At 46.5% G+C, this 24,318-nt stretch overlaps 1 protein-coding gene across 4 annotated transcripts; it reads right to left on the reverse strand.

Annotated features, from left to right (window-relative positions):
• Positions 1 to 214: 214 nt before the first annotated feature.
• ZNF281 (zinc finger protein 281) lies at positions 215 to 23,128 on the reverse strand. Of its 4 annotated transcripts, XM_051821083.2 has the most exons (5): positions 23,000 to 23,128; positions 9,832 to 9,873; positions 8,975 to 9,023; positions 8,279 to 8,479; positions 215 to 8,055 (listed from the first exon to the last, which is right to left on the reverse strand). In XM_051821083.2, the coding sequence occupies exon 5, from the start codon at positions 8,035 to 8,037 to the stop codon at positions 5,329 to 5,331; it is 2,709 nt and encodes a 902-aa protein (XP_051677043.2). In that variant the 5' UTR covers positions 8,038 to 8,055; positions 8,279 to 8,479; positions 8,975 to 9,023; positions 9,832 to 9,873; positions 23,000 to 23,128; the 3' UTR covers positions 215 to 5,328. The 4 variants fall into 4 exon arrangements, with proteins under 4 accessions (XP_051677043.2, XP_051677042.2, XP_051677039.2 ...); XM_051821082.2 differs by lacking the exon at positions 23,000 to 23,128 and adding an exon at positions 12,749 to 12,804 and having other exon boundaries at positions 8,975 to 9,873; XM_051821079.2 differs by lacking the exons at positions 8,975 to 9,023; positions 9,832 to 9,873; positions 23,000 to 23,128 and having other exon boundaries at positions 215 to 7,802; positions 7,911 to 8,051; positions 8,279 to 8,469.
• Positions 23,129 to 24,318: the final 1,190 nt, after the last annotated feature.

Raw genomic sequence — 24,318 nt, forward strand, 5'->3', positions numbered from 1 at the left:
GGATTAGAGTTCTTAATTCTTAAACTCCATGTGGATTTACTGGAATGCATGTAAGAGTAACTTTGACTGTTTTGGCGGGAACAAAATTAAAGTTCTAACCAACCAATGGAAGTTGTGTGATTTTATGAGTTACTGAAGAAAAGCTATAATACGTAAACACAAAGATTAGCCATCTTTTCCCCAGATTGGCAATGTAAACAGAAGTGCACCACACTTGTCTGTTAAGAGTTATTTATTAATTGCTCCACAATAGTACTAAAGTTCATAACAAACCAAAGGTACCAAAATAAGTCTGAACCGGAAGAATGACAAAATAAGAACGACGTTTTCCAACCAAAGATCTCGTTTACCCTTTCAGTTACTTAAATTCTCCAGGACACTATAAATACTGGGATAAATTCTACATTCCTCACCTTCCTGCAAAACTTATTCTTCATTCTACCTGCCCTAGCCTTCAACCACTGGCCATTATTCTTTTGTTCTCTACACACACAGAGAACCAAGTTTCCCCCCTTGGATTATAAGGACCAGCTATTTATCTATCCTTCCCGAGAGACGCCTATTTCAACACAACGTGCTCTACATTTCAACCTGGTTACTCACACTCAGGCATTACTCAGGATAGTGGAAATGTTATTAAGAACTCAGTAGTACTCCTCTTACGTAAAAAGGTGTGGGCTGGCTGTGGGTTTCCTTTCACTTCTGCCAGTACTTATTTGGGAAGGTACTTCTGTGCAACTAAAAAAGCCACAGTAGTTGTCTGTAATGACTGAATATCGTGAACATGGGTTTTTATTGTTTTTGGTGGTGGCTGTTGATGGAAAACACTGAGCAACTGTCACATCCAGCATCTGTATGGAGCCATCAGATGGGCGAAGAAATAAATATTCTATTCAGCTCATTTGCCCAGCTCATCGTAAAACTCTCTGGCCTCATATTACTTAAATATATTCCATAAACACTAAGTAATTGAATTGCAGATAAAATTCAAAAGTAATCCTAACATTTTATGACTCTGGGGTTAGGCATTAGCTTTCTGACTTTTTTATATGAGAAAATTACAGTATTTAGGCAGTCTTCTACAGAAGGGATTCTTAGTGTGTAGTCACAACAGGTAAGACCTGTGTTTCAGAGTCCAGGGGGGAGGTCTTGTGGGCTTGCAGGCTGGCTTGGTAAGACTTCCTGTGTAGACATATTTCTACCAGGGTCAGGGGCTAGGAGGATACCAACTTTATCAGGCGTGCAAGTCAGTGGCCCCCAACACGTTACATGATACTTCCCTGTATGAGGGAGCCAAAGACTCATCAGGAAGCTACAAAGAAACTTAGTCACACTCAAGAGTCAATACTTTTTTTAAAAAAAGCAAAACAGTATCTGTATTAAAAAGAGTGGAAATAATTTTAAAAAGTATATGCCCTCTTTATGTCAACAACCTCTTTAAAATATCAATAGATTCTGAGAGGACCTTTTTTTTGGTCTTAAGATTCTTTTTAAGATAACAGAATTCCAAGATGCTGTCTTCATGCTAACATTTTAAAAAATAAATTATTAAGGATAAAAAATATTAACAAGTAGACGATAATAATTTCCCTCAAAAACCTATAGAGAACTCTATCATTTAAAACAGGGTACACACAGATGGGCAAATCACCAACAGACCTCTTTTCTTAAATACCAGGAGAGGCGCCATAACAGCAATGTTTGTGGAACAATACTGACAGAACCTCAATCCAGCTTGATGCTCGGCTCCCACCACAGCACTAACAAAGGAGTCTTGCATCACTCTGAAAAAATGAAATCTCGCTTACTCCAGCGCGGAGACCACTGCACTGAGAAAATGACAGTCTTCACATTTTGCTCTAAAAATGGAACTTACGAGGGATGTTCTTCTGTTTTAACGAGAACCTATCAATTTGGAAACTAAAGATTGCATATGTTCCCACAAGGCCATATTGCTCAAGCTATCACCCAGTTCAGGCTCCAACGCTACTCATGGCGAACAGCTAGAAAAAAGCCAAACACCAGGAACAAACAACAACTTCCGCCTCTCATCTGATTCATGTAATACAGAAGACTAAATCTGAGGTAGCTATATTTGTTTCAGTCTATGCAATTTTGAAGACAACATAAACAAACATAATTTTAAATAGATATTTTTCATGTTTCTCTGTTCTCATCAATGAATCATCTCACAAACTAATGGCCAATAATTGCTACATTATGGTGGTTACCCTGAACGTACAGTAACACAACAGAAATCCAGAGACTCATCTGTTTCCTACTTCACACCCTAACACCTTACAAGTAAAAACCTTTCGTTGTAAAATAATCTTTTTCAGATACATACAATACACAAAAAGAAAGGCAGACAGGTGGGTTAAAAAAATAATCTGTTAAAGGGTGATCTAGAACAGAGAAATAAGTCATCAGTGTGGGGCAATCACGGCAGATCAGTAAAAGGTTCAAGAAAACGGCCAAATCTAGCGACTAACCCTTAGCAAAGAGACTTCCATTTCCTAACAGAGATAGTTGTCTACACAGAAATCCATGCTTAACATTTAACGCAATCATTCCTCATCTTACAAGACTATCATACACGCCGAGAAGCAAAGCCTCAACGACAACCTCTATCCTTTTTAATATTTCTAATCTTTCAACATTTGTAGCCACTAAATTCCAAAGCAGTTTTTCTCATGATCTTAGTCATCTGCATTCTTTTCTCCCTCACCTTTAACATACTTACTAGCTTTCAAACATTTTCTGCATCTCTAATATTTACATGGTTCAGCTCTTAAATACCCATAGTCTCAATTTTTAAAAATACTGATAACTATGACTTAACAATCCTTTTTTCATACTAAAAAATGCTCATGACCATAAAATTTTATCTACATCATACTGTCATTGCATTTCAACCTTTTTTGAGGCAAAAAGGTATGCACCTGGACCTCAAAGCCTCAATAAATAATCTCTCTGGAGTAACAGGACAGCTAACCCATTTCGATAAAACATGTTCCCATTTACATGTTAAATTTCTATTCTCCCGTATTATTGGGTGCCTCAAACACAAAACATTCAACCCACTTTCAAATAAAACAAGCCTGGAAACATAAAATACTTAGATTTAAAATATACAATACAAATGCAAGCTCCTGAATTGCAGGTTATTCCAGTGATGTGAACATCTTATGTAGTCCATAGAAAACTCCAAAAATCATGACTGGATGATATTAAGTGATATCTCCTTTCTTCGATTTTGTGATTAACAGGACTTTTATTGGTAGTAAACTAGAGCAAACAATCAGAATAATACATATGCAGTATTCAGTACACACAATAAAAGTTAAAGAAATTCAAAACCTGTATGAAACAAAAAACTGGAGAAAAATCATACAGCTTCAGAGATACAGTGGAAAAGGTCCTCTCCCTCCTGCCATTACAGCTTTATACTCTGTACCCAACAGAACTCGCCACACTTACCGAAATAAGAAATACAGACTTTTTAGTACTGAGTGTATTTAAGAGGATTAAACACATTTCCTAAGAATCTTGCAAAGACCCTTTAGCAGTTAAAGCTAAAGGGAGGAACGTGGGGAAAGGAAATTAACTAGTATTTTGTAACCATTTTTAATAATTTCTTATTTTCCAAACACTGCTTTTATAACAAAAGTGTTTTACACTTGCACAATATTAATTACTTTATTATACATGGAAGCCTGTGGTAGGCTGATTACACAATAAGACTGCAAACAACCAGTGGTACTTTTCTGACGTCAGAAGAGTACATAAGACTGAAACATCACCAAAAGTACATAAAAAACTCATCAGCATAAACATCAAAGTACATTAAAAAATATATAATCAAGAAAAAATACAATTGCTAAAAAGTGGTTTAGAGCAGAGCCACCGCCTATCAGTAGCTTCAAATGGCAATTAGCGTTCATAGCAGGTTCTGATGACTTTACAAGACCCCTGTACAATACTGACTGACGCACCCTTTAAAACACACTGCAAAGGCTGCAATCTCACTGAGAGGTTCTGATGTCATCAAGGAACACAAACACACCCTCGCCCCTCACGTGAGCTACACCACCAGCTGGAATCACAACCTCGTTAGTACCTGTAGCTCCAAGTACATGGGGTTTTATTATACATGGAAATCAGTATGGGGCTTGAAAAAAAAAAAAAAGATGGGGGTTAGGGATGTTTATTCTGGTTTAGTTATTTGGACGCCATAAGGCATACAAAAGGCATAATCGATTATCTATTGGAATGTAAGTCGTTTTCAAATCCAAACTGTCAAGACAGGGGAGAGACGGGAGGAGGAAGGTTCAGAACTCTAACCAGGGAGGTTAAGAACAACAACAAAAACACAGACGTGTGGGTGATACGGAACAGCACAGAGAAGAGAACGTTTTAGGCCACGTATAATAAATAATGCATACCCCAAATTTCAATGTATTATGTGATTCCAACATGGCTTCTTCTACTGGAACCAACCAACCACCTGGGCTTCAACACTGTACTGAATGTCAGTAGAATCACTTAATGGAATTACAGCCTTGTTAACAGGATCAACAGAGGGTGCTTTTTTTCTTCTTTTATTAAAGCTATCATTCCAGGCTTTGATCAAAGATCCAAGAGTATTTGTTCTACCAGGCTGGAATGAATGTGGTTTGGAAGTTCAGAGAACATTTAAAAGCTGCAACAAAATATAGGTAGCCAACAATCTCAGAATTTTGGATCAGCCCAGATGGAGATAGCAATTTGAAATGTTTTTCAAATCCCTTAACTTAAATGATGAAATGTATAACACTTCAGCCCAGATAGGGCGATTTGAAATGTTTTCGATCCCTTACTTAAAAGATGAAATGTGTATCATACTATCTGTAAATTGGATATTCCATTACAGTGATAACGTACAGAATTCCCATGCGTTATTACTTTCCTGAGAGTAAAGCAATTAGAATAACCTTAATCCTAGCAACAAAGATTTTTTTTTTAGTTTTTGTAGAGGTTTTTTGTTTGTTTGTTTGTTTTTGCATTTAAAACTTTTGGGCTATTCCCTGACAATCTATACATGTAAATTTGATTGCTAAACATTGTCACTTTGAATGTCAAACTATTTTTAATCTATTGATTTTGATTAAAAATCATAATACAAACAGAGCTAAAATCACACTAACAAAATAAACTAAATATGAAAAGTTGCATTGAAAGGGCATTACATTATTCTTAATAGGATCGTGTAGAAACATTCCAATGGCAGTGTTCTCAAAATAAAACAAAATTACATTAGAAGACCCCCAGCCTGGTCACTCTGGGACCTTACCTGTAACTCTGGCTGGTGGGCGTCTTTACTCTTGTACTACATGGCTCACTTACATCAGACATCATGTTTGTATACCCTGAGAAATCTGACACTGAAGTCCTTACTCTATGGTCCACTTCTCCATTAGAGTTAGTGATAAAGGTCATTGGCACCCTGCTGCCCGACTTAAACTGAGAACCAAACGCTTGTGCAAAGTTCTCGATCTGGTATGTTGTTCTAGGCTCTATGTCTTTCTGCGGATCGATCTGGCTAGCTAACTCCTGAGATGGAATCTGAAAGCTCGTGGAGGACTCTAAGTTTTTCTGCTGCTCCTTCTGGCTAGTCAGTTTCTGAGATGAGGCCTGGAAGGCGGACGAAGTCTCTAAATTCTTCTGAGAATCTATCAGGTCATCGAGCTCCTGGGAAGGGGTCAGCTGCTGATGGGTGGCATCCAGAGCAGACAAGTAAAGACCTGGCTGGGACCCAAACAACATCCCAAAGGGAGGCTTTGGCAATGAGGATGGCAGCACTGAGGTAACAGATTGGCCAAAGCCACACTCCAAGGGAGACGTAGTGTATATCTGTTTTTCTGGAAATAAAGTGTGGTTGTGGAGAGGTGACGACAGACTGACAAACTGGAAACCGTGTCCAAGAGTAAAACCTGCATTGGTGGATTTTTCAAAAGCCTGCTGGAGGTATTTGGAGTACTCTTGCAACATGCTGGCTTTGTCATTCGAAGGTGTTTGGGTGCCTGGGCTCAAATTCTCTTCTTGAACCAACTCTGAATGTTCTCCTGAGGTGTGTAAATCCACTCGTGGTTCCGTTATGTTGAAAGGATCCTCTTTCTGGCTCTCCGACTTGTTGGAATACTGATCCAGAATACTCTGTAAAACCTCATCAGGAATCCCGGACTTGTCATGACAGGACTTGATTTCAGCATTGAGAGCTGAGGAATCTATAAGTGACAATGGCGCCTCACTGTCCAAAACACTGACCCCCGCGGACTGAATGACCGACTGCTGGGAGACCATGTGTCCCACGTTTATAGAAAAGGCACTGTTGCTGCTGGCAGTCGGTAGGTATCTTCTTTTCTTGGAAAACTGCATGGCATCGTCGTAATTACTACCTATCTGACCTTGTTTGCCACTTGTACTTTGGAGAAGACTAATGGTCTCCACACTATTATTAGATACTATGCCAAGGGAGCCACCTGGCTTCCCAGACAAGGACTTCTGCCCGACGATGTCTGGGAGTGGCGACACAAAGTTAAGGTAGTTCTTATCCGTGTTCTTTCTGCTGCCTTTCTTGAAGATCAGCTTTGGCACCCTCTTCTGTAGTTCGTCTAGACCGGTGCCAACGATGCCGCCACTGGCAGACACAGTGGGCATCTCTACCGTGTAACTCGGCATGCTGAGGTTATTTGAAACCTGCGCCTCGTTCGTTTTACCAGTCTTGTGTTCCTTATTTTCAACAGCTATGCTCTTTGACTTCGTTTTCCTCCTCGAAGAACTTGTGTTTCCCTGAGACAACACAGCCAGGTTACCCATACTGTTATGGTTGGATGACCCAGGTTCTGCACTAGCGGCTCCTTTAGCTATGGCTTCACCACATGTGCGCCTGTGCTTCAACAGTCTATCAGTCCTTGAAAAATACTGTTGGCAAGTGTCACATTTGTATGGCTTTTCTCCACTGTGCGTCCTCTTGTGTCTCTCCATATGGTACTTCTGAATGAACTTCATGCTGCACTGATCACACCCGAAGGGCTTCTCTCGACTGTGGATTTTCTCGTGTCTCTGCAGCAGGTATTTCTGAATGAAACCCATGCTGCACTGGCTGCACTGGAAGGGCCTCTCCCCGGTGTGGATGAGCACGTGTCTCCGCAGGTGGTAGGAGCTCCGGAAAGCAGCACTACAGTGGTCGCAGATGTGAGGTTTCTGACTTGGGGAGAGGACGGCACCTTCTCCATCGCCCACCAAAGACGGCTTGGAAGATGCACTTGGCTTCCTCTTGGCTTTGATTCCCTGAGATTCTGGCTTTGGCCTCTTCGCCTTTTTGACGCTGGCGTCCTGCTTTGGCTCCTCGTTGCCATGGTGGTCATCAGTCCGGCTGCCGCCGCCGCCGCTGCCGCTGAGTAACACATCGCGGGGGTGCTGGGCTGGCTGCGGCTGCTGCTGGACGTGCTGGTGCAGAATGCTGAGGTCCTGGATGACGCCGTGGCCGCCCCCTTCCCCGCCTCCCAGGCCCGGGGATCGCTCCTCGGCCCCGGCGAACAGCCCCCCGTAGTGGTGGTGGTGGTGGTGGTGGTGGTGGTGGTGGTGGGCGGGCTGCGGCTGCTCCTCGGGGTCCGCCGGCTTCTCCTGTTTGATGCTAACCAACGACTGCAGGAATCCCCAGGAGGTCCTCTGCGAGGGGAAGGCCGCGGCGGACGCGGCCGGCTCCTTCTTGAAAGTCATGTCCGGGGCTGGCGGAGGGGGGGGCTCAGCGGCCGGCGCTGCGGAGGTAGAGGAGGCTAACACGCACTGCGGGGGAGGGGCGGCCGAGCCCGCCGGCCGGGTGAAGCTGGTGACCGGGGGGAGCCGGTGGTTGAACATGACCATACCCTGGGGAAAGGTGGGTTCCATCTCTGCTCTCCGGCCGCCGCCGCCGCCGCCGCCGCCGCCGGAGCCGCTACCACCGCTGCTGCCGGTCCCGCCGCCGCCACTCAGGAACCCACTGCCGATTTTCATGCCCCGGAGGAGGCCTGGCTGAGGAGAGGAGCGGGGAGAGGGGAGAGGGAGGACAAGGGGTGGGACCGGGCCCCGGGCCGGGACCACCGCAGCGCTCGGGACCCCGCCGCGCCGCCGCCCAGACCGCAACGCGCCCAGCACTCATTCCCAGCCCAGGCGCCTCCGGCACCGGCGCGCGCGGCCCCGCGACTCGCCCCCGGGCCTCGCCCTCTCCCTCCCGGGCCCCGCCGGCCACACTTACGGGTCCCGCCGCCGCCGCAGCCACCGTCGCCTCCAGTTAATAAAAATAACGCCGTCCTCTCCACAATGGAATTAAAAGCCTCCCCGGGACTGCGCAGCCGCGGCGCGGTGTCTGCTGGGAACTCCACGACCCGGCCAGAGGGGAGCTCTGCCGAGTCAGGGCGCCTGCGCCGCAGTTTCCGCCCGGCCTGCCTGTCAATCACTGGGGCGGTTGGGCGGAGATGGGGCGGGGGGCGGGGCCTTGGAGCCCTACTACGCGGGGCTTCCGAGGCGCGCCTGAGGCGAGCGTGGCCGGGGGCCTCGGTGGAGGTGGGACCCGCGGGGCGGGAAGCTGGGGGCCCGGGGGACGCGGCGTCAGGCAGGGGTCGGGGGCGGGGCGAAGGAGGAGGGCGGACGGGAAACTGAGGCCCTGGTGGTGGGGGGCTTCCTTTCCTATAGGGTTTGCCAATGCAGGTACTGGATCAAATGCAAACCCAGAACTGGGTCGTTCGGGACGGGTTTGAGTCTACCGAAACAAGGGTCCAAATTCCTAGCACCCACCCCCACCCCCCAACAACACACAGCCCGCGTTGATCACCTTTTAGTTTGCAAACACTAATAAGGCGTCGTCTCTGTTTGTAGGAGGAACCCACTTGGAAACCGCAATGGAGGGACCGTTGCAAAAAAAAAAAAATTTTTTGAGTGACTGCCAACCTACCTGAAGGCTACCGGAAAAGGCAGGCGCGTGGGAGCCAGGTGCAGCAGCCCTGTCAAAGCACGCCCACACACCTACTCACCTGGCGAAGGCCGCCTGCCCCCCGGGCCGCGGGCGCCGGGCCACCAGGCCCCTGCAGCTCCCCTGTGCGCCCCAGAAACCCGGGCCGCGGCACAAGGTCCACTCCCCAGGGAAGGTGGTCCAGTGGCCTCTCGAAGCCCAAGTTGCGTCCCCAGAAGCACACGGGCGGCAGTCGGTGCTAGGGGTCCACGGGCACCCCTCACGAGGCGCATTGATAAATCTCGATTTTCCTAATAGGACTGGGACAGCAGTTCATGCAGGGGGTGTTTTCTTGATGAAATCACATGTCCATTTCTCACTAAAGTCATTCTCCTCATTAAATAACTCCCCTGAGAAGTTTCACAATCAAAACCATAAATATTGTTTACTAACACTTACGGGCCTCTCTGAGCCTGCCTGGAAAAAGATAATATTTCATGAGCATGTTGAGATAAGACGTAATTGTACTTTGCTAAGCCCACGCAACTCTGCGCGAACATTCTTCCACGTAACCTGAAACTTTAATAGTGCCACGCATAGCGAGACGTTGAGGACCGGGAATTCAGGAAACTTGGGGCAGTGGTAAAATATTAGTCGGTGCCTGTGAGAAATGAGGCTGTCCCTTCCTTCAGGGCGTCAGTGTTTAATGGTAAGCCGGGATGCATATAAGCCAGTCCAAGCATGAAGGGCAAGAGGACACGCCTATGAAAAGCCAACTTTGTTCCTCGGTTATCAAGATAAGAAACCTGTCATTTCTCTCATTCACTCTGTCAGCCTTGAGATACTCCAAGCAGACTTACCTCTGTGTTGTACACCCCATATATCAGGAAGATGAAGAGACCCTGTAAAATAAAATGGAAGGGGAAAGCTGTTAACGCTAATCATTTCAGCAGTTGAAATGCCTGAAATAAACTTTCCTGGGAACAGACAAAAGAAGACACACTTCATCAAGGTCAATTTATTTTCCTATTTTTCAACATTAGAAGCTGCACCTTGAGCATTTATATGATAACATAGCAGCACATCACTTACGGCGGCTGTGCTATTCAGTTCTTTAGAAACAGAAAACAAAAATAGCATCCCAAGTACACAGCATTTTAATTGGGAAAACCAGCATGCCAGTCCCTGAAAGATAGCTGGATAATGAAAAAATTAAGTTCAGAAAAATGCCATCAAAGTAATGACAGAAACAGCGCTCAGCGATAGGGTTTCTAAGCAATGTTTTAGACCACAAAGAGATAATGTTTGTTACAGTCTTCAACAGGGTAAACATTGAAGCAAATTAAAGTATAAAACATTAACGTCATAGACTTAAGGTGATAAATATGAATAGTTTTCTAAATAATGCTTTTTAAAAACCAGTTAATTTCCCATAATCAGCTGTTAGGAACAGCATACGTCTTTCTTGTGTCCTATATGGAATAAATGTTCCAAAGATCTGCTACTTATTAGTCTCAAGCTTTAGAAAATGCTTAGCTGCTTATAAAATATAAATGCAACCTCTTAAATCTAAAAATCTTAAATTTGGAAAGGATGGGAATTATTTTAAGCTCATTAGAGATGATAGGGAACAAATTTTCCATGTATTTTCACCATAGAAAGGAAAAGAAAATCTGTACTATTCTTGTTAGGTACTACTAAAGCAGTGTTAAATAGGGGGTCGACACTCAATCTGAAAATTGTTCATTAAGTAAAACAGTTTTCAAATGGAAAAATATCAGGAAGATTTTAATATTTGTTCTACCTATGCATACTTACAGATAATGGAAACAAGGAGACTGAGTAAGACAGAAATGCTTTTTGTTGCTATTTTCTTTTTTAATGGAGTGTTTTGAGAACAATTTAGATTTCCATGCAAATGGAGGAAATAGTGCTAAGAGTTCCATATAGCCCGCTCCCATCTCTTCTGTCACAGACACCTTGTACATTAGCGTGGCGCGTGGTTACCATGGATTTTATCAGAACTATTGCAGGACATGCATTCGTATTAAAAAGAAATCAGAATGAAGAGTTTTGTACATTCAAAAATTTTCACTTTGGGGCAAGCATTTAGCCAAGTGGTTAAGATGCCTATGGCCCCCATGGGTTACCTGAGTTGGATTCCTGGCTGTAGCTCTCACCTCGCACCCAGCTTCTTGCTGATGCAGACCCTGGGGTCAGCACTGGTGATGGCTCAAGTAGTTGGATTCTTGCCTGCCTTGTAGGACAGCTGGGTTGAGTTCCTGTCTCACAGCTTCAGCCCTGGCCATTGAGGGCATTTGGAGAATGAAGCAGTGGATGGGGCACTCTCTCTCCCTCTCAAATAAACAAATATTAAAATTCCATTCTGGTCATAAACTCTTAAAAATTCAAGAAGGTTCAAAGGATTTTTTCTTGTGTGTACATGATTTCTGCCAAGCTCAATACCTACTCTCAAGTCCATCTTTCAAGTAACCTCGGTCAAGATCTACATATACAGACTGAATTTAAGCTCTTTACATGGTACTCATGTTATGGCCCACTTGATTGCCCCATTCGAGATAATTCTAGAGAGTTCAAAAAAATATTTTCCCTGATTCATGGAAAAACTCTGTGATGAGTAACAGTTCTTAATAGTTGCTCATCCTTTATTTCATATTTTGCTGTATAGAAAAAAATTAACAGGTCACTCAAATTTTAATTATGTTTGTAAGATAGGAGTATTGTGTTTTATAGACAACATGAGTTTCTGAGTAAATAAAATTTCCTGAACCCTGAACAACACGTGTTATTCTATATAAGAAACCCAGGTGTTTATATGAAATCTATATGATACTCTGAAAACCAAGCAGCTCTTCTATAGTAGGTGTCATTGTTCCTACAAATTACAAAGGGAGTTTAAAAAAATCGCATTTTTCCCATGTCTTAGCAAACTGAGGAGAATATAGGGATGTCTCTAATTTTTGTTTGAGAGGCAGAGAGAGAGAGAGAGAATAAGAGCTCTCGTTCGCTTTTTAGCTCTCCAAAAGCCTGCAGCAGCTGGGGCTGGGCTCCAGCCAGAGCCACAGGCTGAGAGCCTAATCTAGATCTCCCACACGGTGACAAGAACCCAATTATCTTTGCCATCACCACTGCCACCGGGGATTTGCATCAGCAGGAGGCTGAAGTCGGGAGCCAGAGCCAGGAATTGAACCTGGGCACCCTGGTTTGGAATGCACGCGTCTGAACTATGAGGGGGGATACCTGCTCCCCAGTACTTTCAGTTACTGATGTCCATCCTATCTGTTGTACATTTTAAATTATCATCCACTCAAGCCTTGCAAGCAATGAAACATGATCAACAATTTCCCTCTTGAAAATAAGACGAAAAGGGATTTTAGATACAGGCAGTTTGAATCTCAAAAAATATCTTCTTTATTCTTTTTTCTTAACAGATGCACACAACCAGCGCCCCTAAAGACCACGAAGAAGCTGGAAAGCTGACGCTACGCCAAGGACACTCTCCTCTACCTGACGCTGCCGGTACCAGCTGAAAGTAAAGCACTTACAGTAATCAATCTAATTGTATGCCCCAGATCTCATGATCTGTTTTCCCCAATGATTTGACCATCTATGGACAGTTGTGATAACAGACCTAACCCTACAGAGGTTTATAAACATTGTGTTTTATCTAAGGAAAGAAGCCAAACAGAAACAGCTAAGCATCACAATCTTAAGCCATAACTATGAGCCACTTTTAAATTCCTGCAGAGAGAATACCTTTAAGAACAGCTGGAACGAACCAACTGCCAATCTCCAACTGGCACTGAGATTTCCGGAACCCTGATACCAACGTTCTGTCCTGCAGGAGAGCGATTCCTTACGTACGCCACGTTTCTCAAGGGAACAATCCCTCGTGTCTGTGGGCTAGTTTTTACTGTTCCACCATATATACGTGAGATATTCATCTATAGAGGTACCAGTTTCTCAGTGTTTCAGTTACACAGAAAAACCAGTAATGGGGCAGGAATCCTCCAAAGGGTAGCTGGATTCCTCTAGGGCTGTGTGTCCTTAATGGGCGGGGCCAGGACGAGGGAAAGAACACCAGGGTATTGCATCTGGTACTGTCCAGGAGTTCAGCAGAGAAACTTAAAGGAAAGGAGGAAAAATCACGCTACTGCTTCACTCTCATTGACCTAGGAAACATTAAAAGTGCAGGCAGTTTTGCAAATATTGTTGCCACTATAGAAGCCCACTGAACGATATCTGCAGATAGATTGCATAGCTCACGTCTGCTCTGTTGTTTCTTTTTATTGATTGTTCAGTATTTTATAGTGCACTTCATGATTCTTACAAAATCAATCTTCCTGTAAGTGGTAATACGTTCTTTCTTGACAACATGAAGAAGGAAGGTGCCACCACACAGTGTACCAACTACTCGAGAATCAGAACAGCAACAGTGCTGAGACCTGTTTAACTCAGCGCTCTTTCATTTACATAATTCCAATTGTTCCTCACTACAATACTGCAGAGTAGGCAGCATGAGTATTATGAACTTTATTTTTTTATTTATTTTTTGACAGGCAGAATGGACAGTGAGAGAGAGAGAGACAGAGAGAAAGGTCTTCCTTTGCCGTTGGTTCACCCTCCAATGGCCGCCGCGGCCAGCACACTGTGGCCGGCGCACCCCGCTGATCCGATGGCAGGAGCCAGGTGCTTATCCTGGTCTCCCATGGGGTGCAGGGCCCAAGCACTTGGGCCATCCTCCACTGCACTCCCTGGCCACAGCACAGAGCTGGCCTGGAAGAGGGGCAACCAGGACAGAATCCGGCGCCCCAACTGGGACTAGAACCCGGTGTGCCGGCGCCGCAAGGCGGAGGATTAGCCTAGTGAGCCGTGGCGCCGGCCTGAACTTTATTTTTTTTTTAAGATTTTTTTTTTATTATTTATTTGAAAGTCAGAGTTACACAGAGAGAGGAAGAGAGAGAGAGCAAAATCTTCCATCCACTGGTTCACACCCCAAACAGCTGCAACAGCCAGGGCTGGACCAGGCTGAAGCCAGGAGTCAGAAGCTTCTTCAGGCCCTCCCAGGTGGGTTCAGGGGTCCAAGCACTTGGGCCATCTGCTGCTGCTTCCCCAGGCCATCAGCCGGCAGCTGGATCAGAAGTAGAACCGCCAAGACTGGAACCAGCGCCCATATGGGATGCCAGCGTTGCAGGCGGCGCCTTTACCCACCATGCCACAGCACCAGCCCTGTAAGCTTTACTGTAAATGTGGGGATTTGAGGCTTGCTCCAAGTGCCACAATGCTGGCAGGTTGGCAAGTGCCCAGACTTAGTGTTTAATTTCTAATATAGTGCTCTTTCTTTTTCTTTTTTTTTTTTTAAGATTTATTTATTTGAAAGAGTTACAGAGAGAAACAGGGAAAGACAGAAATATCTTCCATCTGCTGGTCCACTCCCCAAATGTCCACAAAGGCCAGGGCTGGGTCAGGCTGATGCCAGGAGCCAGGAGCTTCTTCTGGGTCTCCACGTGAGTGTAGGGGCCCAAGAATTGGATCATCTTCCACTACTTTCCCAGGTGCATTAGCAGCGAGCTGGCTTGGAAGTAGAGCAGCCAGGACTCGAACCAGTGCCCATGTGGGATGCTGGCACTGCAGCCAGTGGCCTAACCCGCTGTGCCACCGTACGGGCTCCAACATAGTGCTCTTCCACACACACTGCTTTGAACAGACATCTTCATAAATCTTAGGTCACCAGCTTCTACTAATACAATTGGTAGTACCTTCCAAAGCCCCTGTTCATTTTAGTTTGGTGTTTTCAATTTATTTTATTTGGAAGACAGAATGAAGAGAGAAAGAGAAAGTTAACTTCCACCTGCTGGTTCATTCCCCATATGCCACCAACAGCCAGGGCTGAGACAAGCAGAAACCAGGATCCAGGAACTCCATCCAGGGCTCCCACGTTGGGGGCTGGAACCCAAGTACTTGTGGTCATCAACTGTGGCAGGCCCAGTGAGGGGGTGGGAAAGGAAGTGCAGAGTAGCAGGGACTCCAGTCAGGCACTCTGATGTGGGCTGTGGGTGCCCCAAGCAGCAGCTTAACCCACCGCACCACAGTGCCTGCCCCAGAAAGCTCAGGTTTATTACAAGCGTTTTGTGGTTGGATTAGCTCATCGGGTTAGGAACTCAGTAACCGGTACTAGGGCCTCAAATAAACCTGTCTTCTCCATCAGTGTATGGTGGTCTGCCTAGCACAACTGGAAATCTGGTTTGTAACAACGGTTCTCAGTCGCGATGGGCCAGGTTCTGTCTTTGCAGTTTGCTTACAAATTCTTATCCAATGATGTATACACATTGGTTGCTAGGAAACGTATCTTTTCCCATCAAAAGGCTGCTAGGTAACAGCATGGTCAAATATCCGTATTATCATCATCATTTAACTAAGCTGCTTTGACTGTGTGGCACTATGCTGTGTGTTTTTATTTGCTTATAAATCATGCTCTCGCCTGCTTTCTTTTTAAAAAAAAAAAGATTTATTTTTTTAAGGATTTACTTATTTATTTGAAAGGCAAGAGATTCAGACAAAGAAGGAGAGAGGGAGAGATCTTCCACCTCCTGGTTCACTCCCTGAATGGCTGCAAAGGCTGAGGCTGGGCCAGGCCGAAGCCAGGAGCCAGGAGCTTCTTGGCGCCCAAAGATTTGGGCCATCTTCTGCTGCTTTCCCAGATGAATTAGCAGGGAGCTGGATTGGAAGTGAAGCTGCCGGGACTTGAACTGGCACCCATGTGGGATGTTGGCACTGCAGATGGTGGCTTAATCCACTGCACTCTAGTGCCGCCCCTATTTATTTATTTAATTGAAAGTCAGAGTTACAGAAAGATGAGGAGAGACAAAGAGAGATCTTCCATCCACTGGTTCACTCCCCAAGTGCACACAACTGCTGGGGCTGGGCCAGGCTGAAGCCAGAAACCAGGAGCTTCTTCCAGGTCTCCCAAGTGGATACAGGGACCCATGGACTTGGGCTATCAGCAGGGAGCTGGATGGGAAGTGAAGCAGCCAGGACTTGAACCAGCAGCCATATGGAATGCCAGCACTGCAGATGGTGACTTAACCCGCTGGACCACAGCACCAGCCCCTCTCTCCTAGTTTCTATAAACAATTCCTGTTTGAGAGATTATATCCCATATATAAAGCATTATTGTACAAGAATATACATGAGGATACTTCAAAAAGTTCATGGAAACCGAATTAAAAGACAAGTTTATTGTAGGAGTAAAAATTTTTGAAATCCATGCAGATGAGGGGAGTATCCAAAAAATTCATAGAAATGAACATTCTGAAAAATTATACATATACTTCAAATATTTTTTGCATCAAAATAAATATATCCTTTAATTCCATTTTCCCACAAACTCTTGGAAGCACCCTCAATATTTGAGATTGCTCACTGCAGCACTGGGTGCAGTGGCAAAGACTGGAAACAACCCGAATGACCTTCAACATGAAAGTGGCTGAATAAATTGTGATAGCTTCATCCCATATAATTTTTATTTATTTGAAAGGCAGAGCTACAGAGAGGCAGAGGTGGAGAGAGAGAGAAAAAGAGAGAGAGGTCTTCCATCTGCTGGTTTACTCCCCAATTGGCCACAAAGGCCAGAGCTGCATCAATTTGAAGCCAGGAGCCAGGAGCTTCTTCCAGGTCTCTCACATGGGTGCAGGGGTCCAAGGGCTTGGGCCATCTTCTACTGCTATTACAGGCCATAGCAGAGAGCTGGATTGGAAATGGAGCAGCCGGGACTCAAACCAGCGCCCACATGGGATGCCGGTGCCGAAGGCAGCAGCTTTAACCGCTATGCCACAGTGCCAGCCCTACATCCCATATAATATTAATCAGCAAAAAAAAAAAAAAAAAAAAAAGGAGATAGAGCTACATATATTAACCTGGAGGGATGTGAATGTATTGTTAGATGAAAGAAGCCAGTAGAAAAGACAATGTATATTTTCTGAATTTTGTAAATTATTAGCTAAACCTTCTCTTCCCCCTGCCCCAAATATAACTGAATGAGCAGGAGAAAGATGCGTACGAATGTCCACTCAAGTGCTGGCACTGATTTCCTGAAGGATGAGCGGAAGGGGAAGTCGGTCAGACACAGCCGAACAGAAAAACACGCTGATGCTATCAGCAGAAGAGCTGGAGCATACGTTCTATGTACTGAATCACATCACGACACTCACTCACCCACGAGCAGGTGCCTGGCCCAGCAGTGAAGATGGCCTCGTCGCCTCTCAGGGTGCCTGGGTTCAACACCTGGCTTTGGCTCCTGATTTTGGCTTCCCATCCGCACTGACCCCAGGAGGCAGCAGTGGTGGCTCAAGTGACTGGGTTCCTGCCACCCACGTGGGAGACCTGGATTGGAGTGGGGGCTCCTGGCTTCACCCTCCAGCCCAGCCCAGGCCAGTTACAGGCAGTTAGGGAGGGAACCAGTAGGCTGGGAAGTCTTTCTCCCTCAACCCGTGTCTCTGTCTCTCAAATAAACAAATAAATAAATTTTTAAAACACTAGTGGGAAACAGAATCTGCAAATGGATAAGGATGTAAAGAAAGTCATTTCTCAGTATTTGTAGGGAATTAGTTCCAGCACCCTCTGTGGATACAGAAATACGGGAATGCTCAATTCCTTCTATAAAATGGTGCAGTGTCTGCGCATAACCAACCTACATCTTCCTGTGTGTTTTAAATCATTCCTGGATTACTTATACCTAATACAATGTGAATACTATATAAGCAGCTGTGGTACTGTATTGCTTAGGGAATGATGGCAAGAAAACTGTACACATTCAGCACACATGCAATTTTTTCTAATATTTTACTCCATGATTTTTTGAATTTGTGGTTACAAAGCCCGTGGATAGGGAAGGCTTGCTGTTTAAGACAGAAAACTGAAAGGTTGATTTGATTGGGAATTAGAGTGTAGGTCTGTGGGGTAGGAGATTGGCTAGGAGTTCAGATGCTGCTTGGATGCCTGAGTTCAATTCCAGATCTACTCCTGATTCCAGCTCCCTGCCTGTGCGGATCCTGGGAGGCAGCAGGTGACGGCCCAGACTTGGAACCTTGCCACTCACATGGGAGATCTGGACTGGGTTCTAGGCTTCTGGCTGTGACCAGCCCATTCTCAACTGTTGTAGGCATTAGGGAAGTTGAGCCAGTGGATAGACAATCTCTGCCTAAATAAATACAACTTGCTTGTTTATTTTTAATTGATTCTTATTTTTCAAATACAAAGACTATAATAAACTTGAACAATTTTGAAAATTAATTTATTATATGAATAACTATTATATAAAATTTCTAGTTGAATTGTATCTCTTTTTGGGGACTCCTGATTCATTCAGATTTTATTTCCGACTGCCCCATTATGTACATAACTCATACAGTAGTTCCCTCATCTGTGGTTTCAGTAACTAACTGGTGGTCAGCCATGATCCAAAAATATTACATGGAAAACTCTAGAAATAAGCAATACATATGTTTTAAATTGTATTGTTCTGCTCCATCCCACCTGGGGAGTGAATCATCCCTTTGTCAAAAGTTTATCTTTTTTTTTTTTTTAAGATTTTTTTTTATTTATTTGAAAGGCAAAGCCAGAGAGAAAGAGAGAGAGAGGAGAGACAGAAGTCCTCCATCTGCCAGCCCACTTCTCAAATGGCCACAATGGCCAGGGCTGGCTGGGCCGAAGCCAAGAGCCAGGAGGCTCCTACTGGTCTCCCACATGGGGGGGGGGCATCCTCTGCTGCCCTCCCAGGTGCACCAATAGGGCGCTGGAGCAGAAATGGAGCAACCAGGAATCAAACCAGTGCCCACATGGGATGCCGGCGCCGCAGGAGGCAGCTTAACCCGCTGTGCTACAGCACTGGCCCCTGTCCAGAGTTTCCACACTGTATATGCTACCTGCCTGTTAGTCACTTCACACCCTTCTGGGTTATCAGATCCCCTGTTCAAATCTTGTAGTATTTGTATTCAAGTAACACTTATTTTACTTAATAACGGCCCCAAAGTGCAAGGGTTGTCATATGGACAATGTCACTGTGCCAGGGAGAAGCTGTGAAGTACTTCCTTTAAGTGAAAAGGCGGCCACAGTGAGATAAAGTACTTAGTTAAGATGAAAAAGGCATTCAATTTGTGTATGTATGTACTGTATAGGAAAAAACCATAGTGTCTGAGTGTGTGTGCGCGCGCGCGCACGTAGCAATAAACTAGAAACATTTTAACTATCCTGTCACATATAAAGTTACACTATATATAAAATATGCAGGTTGAACTACCCTATCCTGAAAATCCAAGAAGCTCTGAAATCTGAAGCTTTTGGACCATCATGACACTTTTCAAAAAGTTTTGGATTTTGGATTTGCAGAGTGGGGTGGTGCTCGACCGGGAAAAACTGCAAATATTCCAAAATCTGAAAAAAATCCAAATGCAAAACATCTCTGGTCCCAGGCATTGTGGATAAGAGATGCTCAACCTGTGTACATGTATTATATGGATACGTATTGTAATGTGTGAACATACCCATATCCATCTCTAATTTAAAAGAAACTTTAGGGGCCGGCATCGTGGGGCAGCAGGTTGAGTCTCTCCATGTGACTTCTGTTCGAGTCCCAGCTGCTCCATTTCTAATCCAGCTCCCTGCCAATGAGCCTGGGAAAGCACTTTGTCCCCCGCACCCATGTGAGAGACCCAGATGGGGTTCCAGGCTCCTGGTTCCAGCCTGGTCCATCCCCAGCTATTGCGGCCATTTGTAGAGTGATGGAAGATCTCCCTCTTTCTCACTCTGCCTTTCAAATGAATAAGTATATAAAATTTTTTAAAATCATAAATAAAATAGATAAAAATAACATCTGAAAGAAGTCAGAAGCCCAGAAAAAAGAATTTTACCAGGAATCTCCCTCAGCTGCAAGTGGGCAATGCGAAAGAGAGGACGTTATGTGTTCTACAGTTCTCGTTGTCCAATACTAATATTTGTTTCCTTTTTCTTTCTTTTTTTTTTTTTTAAGATTTGTTCATTTATTTGAAGGTCAGAGTTACAGAGAGAAGGAGAGACAAAGAGATCTTCCATCTGCTGGTTCACTCCCTAGATGGCTGCACCAGCCAGGCCCGAGTCAGGCAGAAGTCAGGAGCCAGGAGTTTCCTGGGCCATCTTCTGCTGCTTTCCCAAAGCCATTAGCAGGGATCTGGATTAGAAGTGGAGCAACTGGGACAGGAACCGGTGCCTGCATGGAATGCAGGTGTCATAGGTGGCGGCTTTACCCCCTATGCCACAGGCTGGCCCCACCTTTTTCTTTTTAAAAATATTTATTTATTTATTTATTTATATGAAGGGCAGAGTGACACAGAGAGACTTTCCATCTCTTGGCTCACTCCCCAAATTCCCACAAAAGCCAAGACTGAGCCAGGTTCAAGCTAAGAGCAAGGAGCTCCCTCTAGGTCTTCCACGTGGGCCCTTGTCTGCGCATCCCAGGAGCATTCAAGAAAACCGAACCGGAGCTGTGGAGCAGCCGGGACTGGGACTGCACTCCCGTGTGGAACGTGGTTATCACAAGTGGCAGCGGACCTGCCGCACCACAACACGCTCCCCAGTGTCTGTTGTTCACAAGAGAAAGCGTTTCTGGAATTATTTCCTGAGAGCAATGCTGGGGGACATAAAGGAGGTAGTCTTTTCTTTTAATATTCATTTAACTGGGGGCTGGTGCTGTGGCATAGCGGGTAAAGCTGCTGCCTGCTGTGCCAGCATCCCATATGGGTTCTGGTTTGAAACTCGGCTGCTCCACTTCCAATCCAGCTCTCTGCTATGGCCTGTAATAGCAGTAGAACGTGGCCCAAGTCCTTGGACCCCTGCACCCACGTGGGAGATCAGGAAGAAGCTCCTGGCTCCTGGCTTCAAATTGATGCAGCTCTGGCCTTTGTGGCCAATTGGGGAGTAAACCAGCAGATGGAAGACCTCTCTCTCTTTCTCTCTCTCTCTCTCTCTCTCTCTCTCTCTCTCTCTCTCTCCCTCTTCTCTCTCAGCATAACTCTGACTTTCAAATAAAAATATTTATTTATCTGAAATGCAGAGTTACAGAGGGAAAGAAGGAGAGAGATCAATGTTCCATTCACTGGTTCACTCCCCAGGTGGCTGAAACAGCTGAGGCTGGATCAGGCTGAAGCCAGGAGCCTGGAACTCCATTGGGTTTCTCACATGGGTTGCAGGGGCCCAAGTACTTTGGCCATCTTGTGCTACTTTCCAAGGCACATTAGCAGGGAGCCGGATTGGAGGTGGTACAGCTGGGACTCTAACCACCGCCCTGTATGGGATGCTGGTACAGCAGGCAGCGGCGTAACCTGCTATGCCACAACACCAGCCCCAAGGAGGATGGCTGAAATGGGAGTCCTGAGGAAGAACCAAAGAGGAGCCAAGTAGGCAGTCAGGCGCACAGGCTAAATGCTAAAGATCTGGAGTCCAACAAATGTGGCTGAACTTCCAGCCCTCACCAGACACCGGTGCTGTACTTTTGGGCGATTTTCTTCACCTCTCTTATCCTCATTTTCCTCATTCTGTAATAACAGCTTGAAGATACTTCAAAAGGATCATGTAGGCCGGCGCCGTGGCTCACTAGGCTAATCCTCCACCTTGCAGCACCAGCACACCCGGTTCTAGTCCCGGTTGGGGCGCCGGATTCTGTCCCGGTTGCCCCTCTTCCAGGCCAGCTCTCTGCTGTGGCCAGGGAGTGCAGTGGAGGATGGCCCAAGTGCTTGGGCCCTGCACCCCATGGGAGACCAGGAGAAGCACCTGGCTCCTGCCATCCGATCAGCGCAGTGCGCCGGCTGTAGCGCGCCGGCCGTGGCAGCCATTGGAGGGTGAACCAACGGCAAAGGAAGACCTTTCTCTCTGTCTCTCTCTCTCTCTCTCTCTCTCACTATCCACTCTGCCTGTCAAAAAAAAAAAAAAAAGGATCATGTAAACATGGAATTAAAAAACAAACATATTTGGATGCAAAAGAATTTTGAGATGCATGCATAGTTTTTTTAATAATATGCATTTTCCATGAAATTTTTGAAGACTTCCTCATATTTGAATATTATTATATTTTTATAGCGAATCACAGAACAATGTTCTACCAAGCTTACTTCTTCTGTTTACTTTCTGTACCAATTAATACATAAAAACAATTCATAATCATTCTTGGGGTGGACATTTAGTATAGCAGTTAAGATGCTGGTTGGGACACCCACGTTCTGTGTTGGAGTGTGTCTGTTCGATGCCAGGCTCCACTTTCAATTCCAGCTTCCTGCTAACGTGCACCTTGGGAGGCAGCAAGTACTTGGGTCCCTGCCATCCTTATGGGAGACCCAAATTGAGTTTTGGACTCCTGTTTTTGTTTTTTTTTTTTTTTTTTTTTTTGACAGGCAGAGTTAGACAGTGAGAGAGAGAGACACTGAGAAAGGTCTTCCTTCTGTTGGTTCACTCCCCCAATGGCCACCACGGCCAGCACTGAGCCGGCCCGAAGCCAGGAGCCAGGTACTTCCTCCTGGTCTCCCATGCGGGTGCAGGGCCCAAGCACTTGGGCCACCCTCCACTGCCTTCCCGGGCCACAGCAGAGAGCTGGACTGGAAGAGGAGCAACCGGGACTAATATGTCGGGTGCCGGTGCCGCAGGCAGAGGATTAGCCAAGTGAGCCACCGCGCTGGCCTGGACTCCTGGCTTTGACCTGGCTCAGCCTTGAGTGTTGTGGGCATTTGGGGTACGAACCAGTGGGTTAGAGATACCGTTCTCTTTTTTCTCTCCATCATATTAATTAAATATTTTAAATTTAAAAATGAGTTATAATCCTCCTTATCTCACTCATTTACATTTATTGCCTACTTGGTAGCAGGCATTGTGTGACCATAAACAGGGCTAAAACGTTGGTCTTGCCATCCAGCAATCTGGTGCAGGAGTTATATTTTTAGAAATAAGTACATATTCGTTGTGATTAATAGACTATAAAAAGCTTACCCGGTAAGTCGTTTCCACAGTAGAACACTCCATCCTTGCAGGGGAGAGGGTGGGCTGTGGAAAGGGAGCTAAGCCCTATAGTGATGCCCTCCCTGTGATACTCTTCTGAACATCTGACTGGGAGGAGTGGGAGGAGTGTGAGGAGTGCGAGGAGTGGGAGGAGTGGGAGGAGTGGGAGAGTGGGAGAGTGGGAGGAGTGGGAGGAGCGGGAGAGCGGGAGGAGCGGGAGGAGTGGGAGAGTGGGAGGAGTGGGAGGAGTGGGAGGAGCGGGAGGAGTGGGAGGAGTGGGAGGAGCGGGAGGAGCGGGAGGAGTGGGAGGAGTGGGAGGAGCGGGAGAGTGGGAGGAGTGGGAGGAGTGCGAGGAGTGGGAGGAGTGGGAGGAGTGGGAGGAGTGGGAGAGTGGGAAGAGTGGGAGGAGCGGGAGGAGCGGGAGGAGCGGGAAAGTGGGAGGAGTGGGAGAGTGGGAGAGTGGGAGGAGTGGGAGAGTGGGAGGAGCGGGAGGAGCGGGAAAGTGGGAGGAGTGGGAGAGTGGGAGAGTGGGAGGAGTGGGAGGAGTGGGAGGAGCGGGAGAGTGGGAGGAGTGGGAGGAGTGTGAGGAGTGCGAGGAGTGGGAGGAGCGGGAGGAGCGGGAGGAGCGGGAGGAGCGGGAGGAGTGGGAGGAGTGGGAGAGTGGGAGAGTGGGAGGAGCGGGAGGAGCGGGAGGAGCGGGAGGAGTGGGAGGAGTGGGAGAGTGGGAGAGTGGGAGGAGTGGGAGAGCGGGAGGAGCGGGAGGAGCGGGAAAGTGGGAGGAGTGGGAGAGTGGGAGAGTGGGAGGAGTGGGAGGAGTGGGAGGAGCGGGAGAGTGGGAGGAGTGGGAGGAGTGTGAGGAGTGCGAGGAGTGGGAGGAGTGGGAGGAGTGGGAGGAGCGGGAGGAGCGGGAGGAGTGTGAGGAGTGCGAGGAGTGTGAGGGGCGGGAGGAGTGGGAGGAGCGGGAGGAGCGGGAGGAGCGGGAAGAGCGGGAGGAGCGGGAGGAGCGGGAGGAGTGGGAGGAGTGGGAGAGCGGAAGGAGTGGGAGGAGCGGGAGGAGCGGGAGGAGCGGGAGGAGCGGGAGGAGCGGGAGGAGTGGGAGGAGTGGGAGAGTGGGAGGAGCGGGAGGAGCGGGAGGAGCGGGAGGAGTGGGAGGAGTGGGAGAGCGGAAGGAGTGGGAGGAGCGGGAGGAGCGGGAGGAGTGGGAGGAGTGGGAGAGCGGAAGGAGTGGGAGGAGCGGGAGGAGCGGGAGGAGCGGGAGGAGCGGAGGAGCGGGAGGAGTGGGAGGAGTGGGAGGAGCGGGAGGAGCGGGA

Source organism: Oryctolagus cuniculus, chromosome 13 (genome assembly GCF_964237555.1).
Source record: "Oryctolagus cuniculus chromosome 13, mOryCun1.1, whole genome shotgun sequence".
In the NCBI taxonomy this organism is placed as follows: Eukaryota; Metazoa; Chordata; class Mammalia; order Lagomorpha; family Leporidae; genus Oryctolagus; species Oryctolagus cuniculus.

What these genes read in the sequence shown, in the direction of transcription:
- ZNF281 (XM_051821083.2), bottom strand. Translation starts at nt 8,037, where the DNA reads ATGAAAATCGGCAGTGGGTTCCTGAGTGGCGGCGGCGGGACCGGCAGC.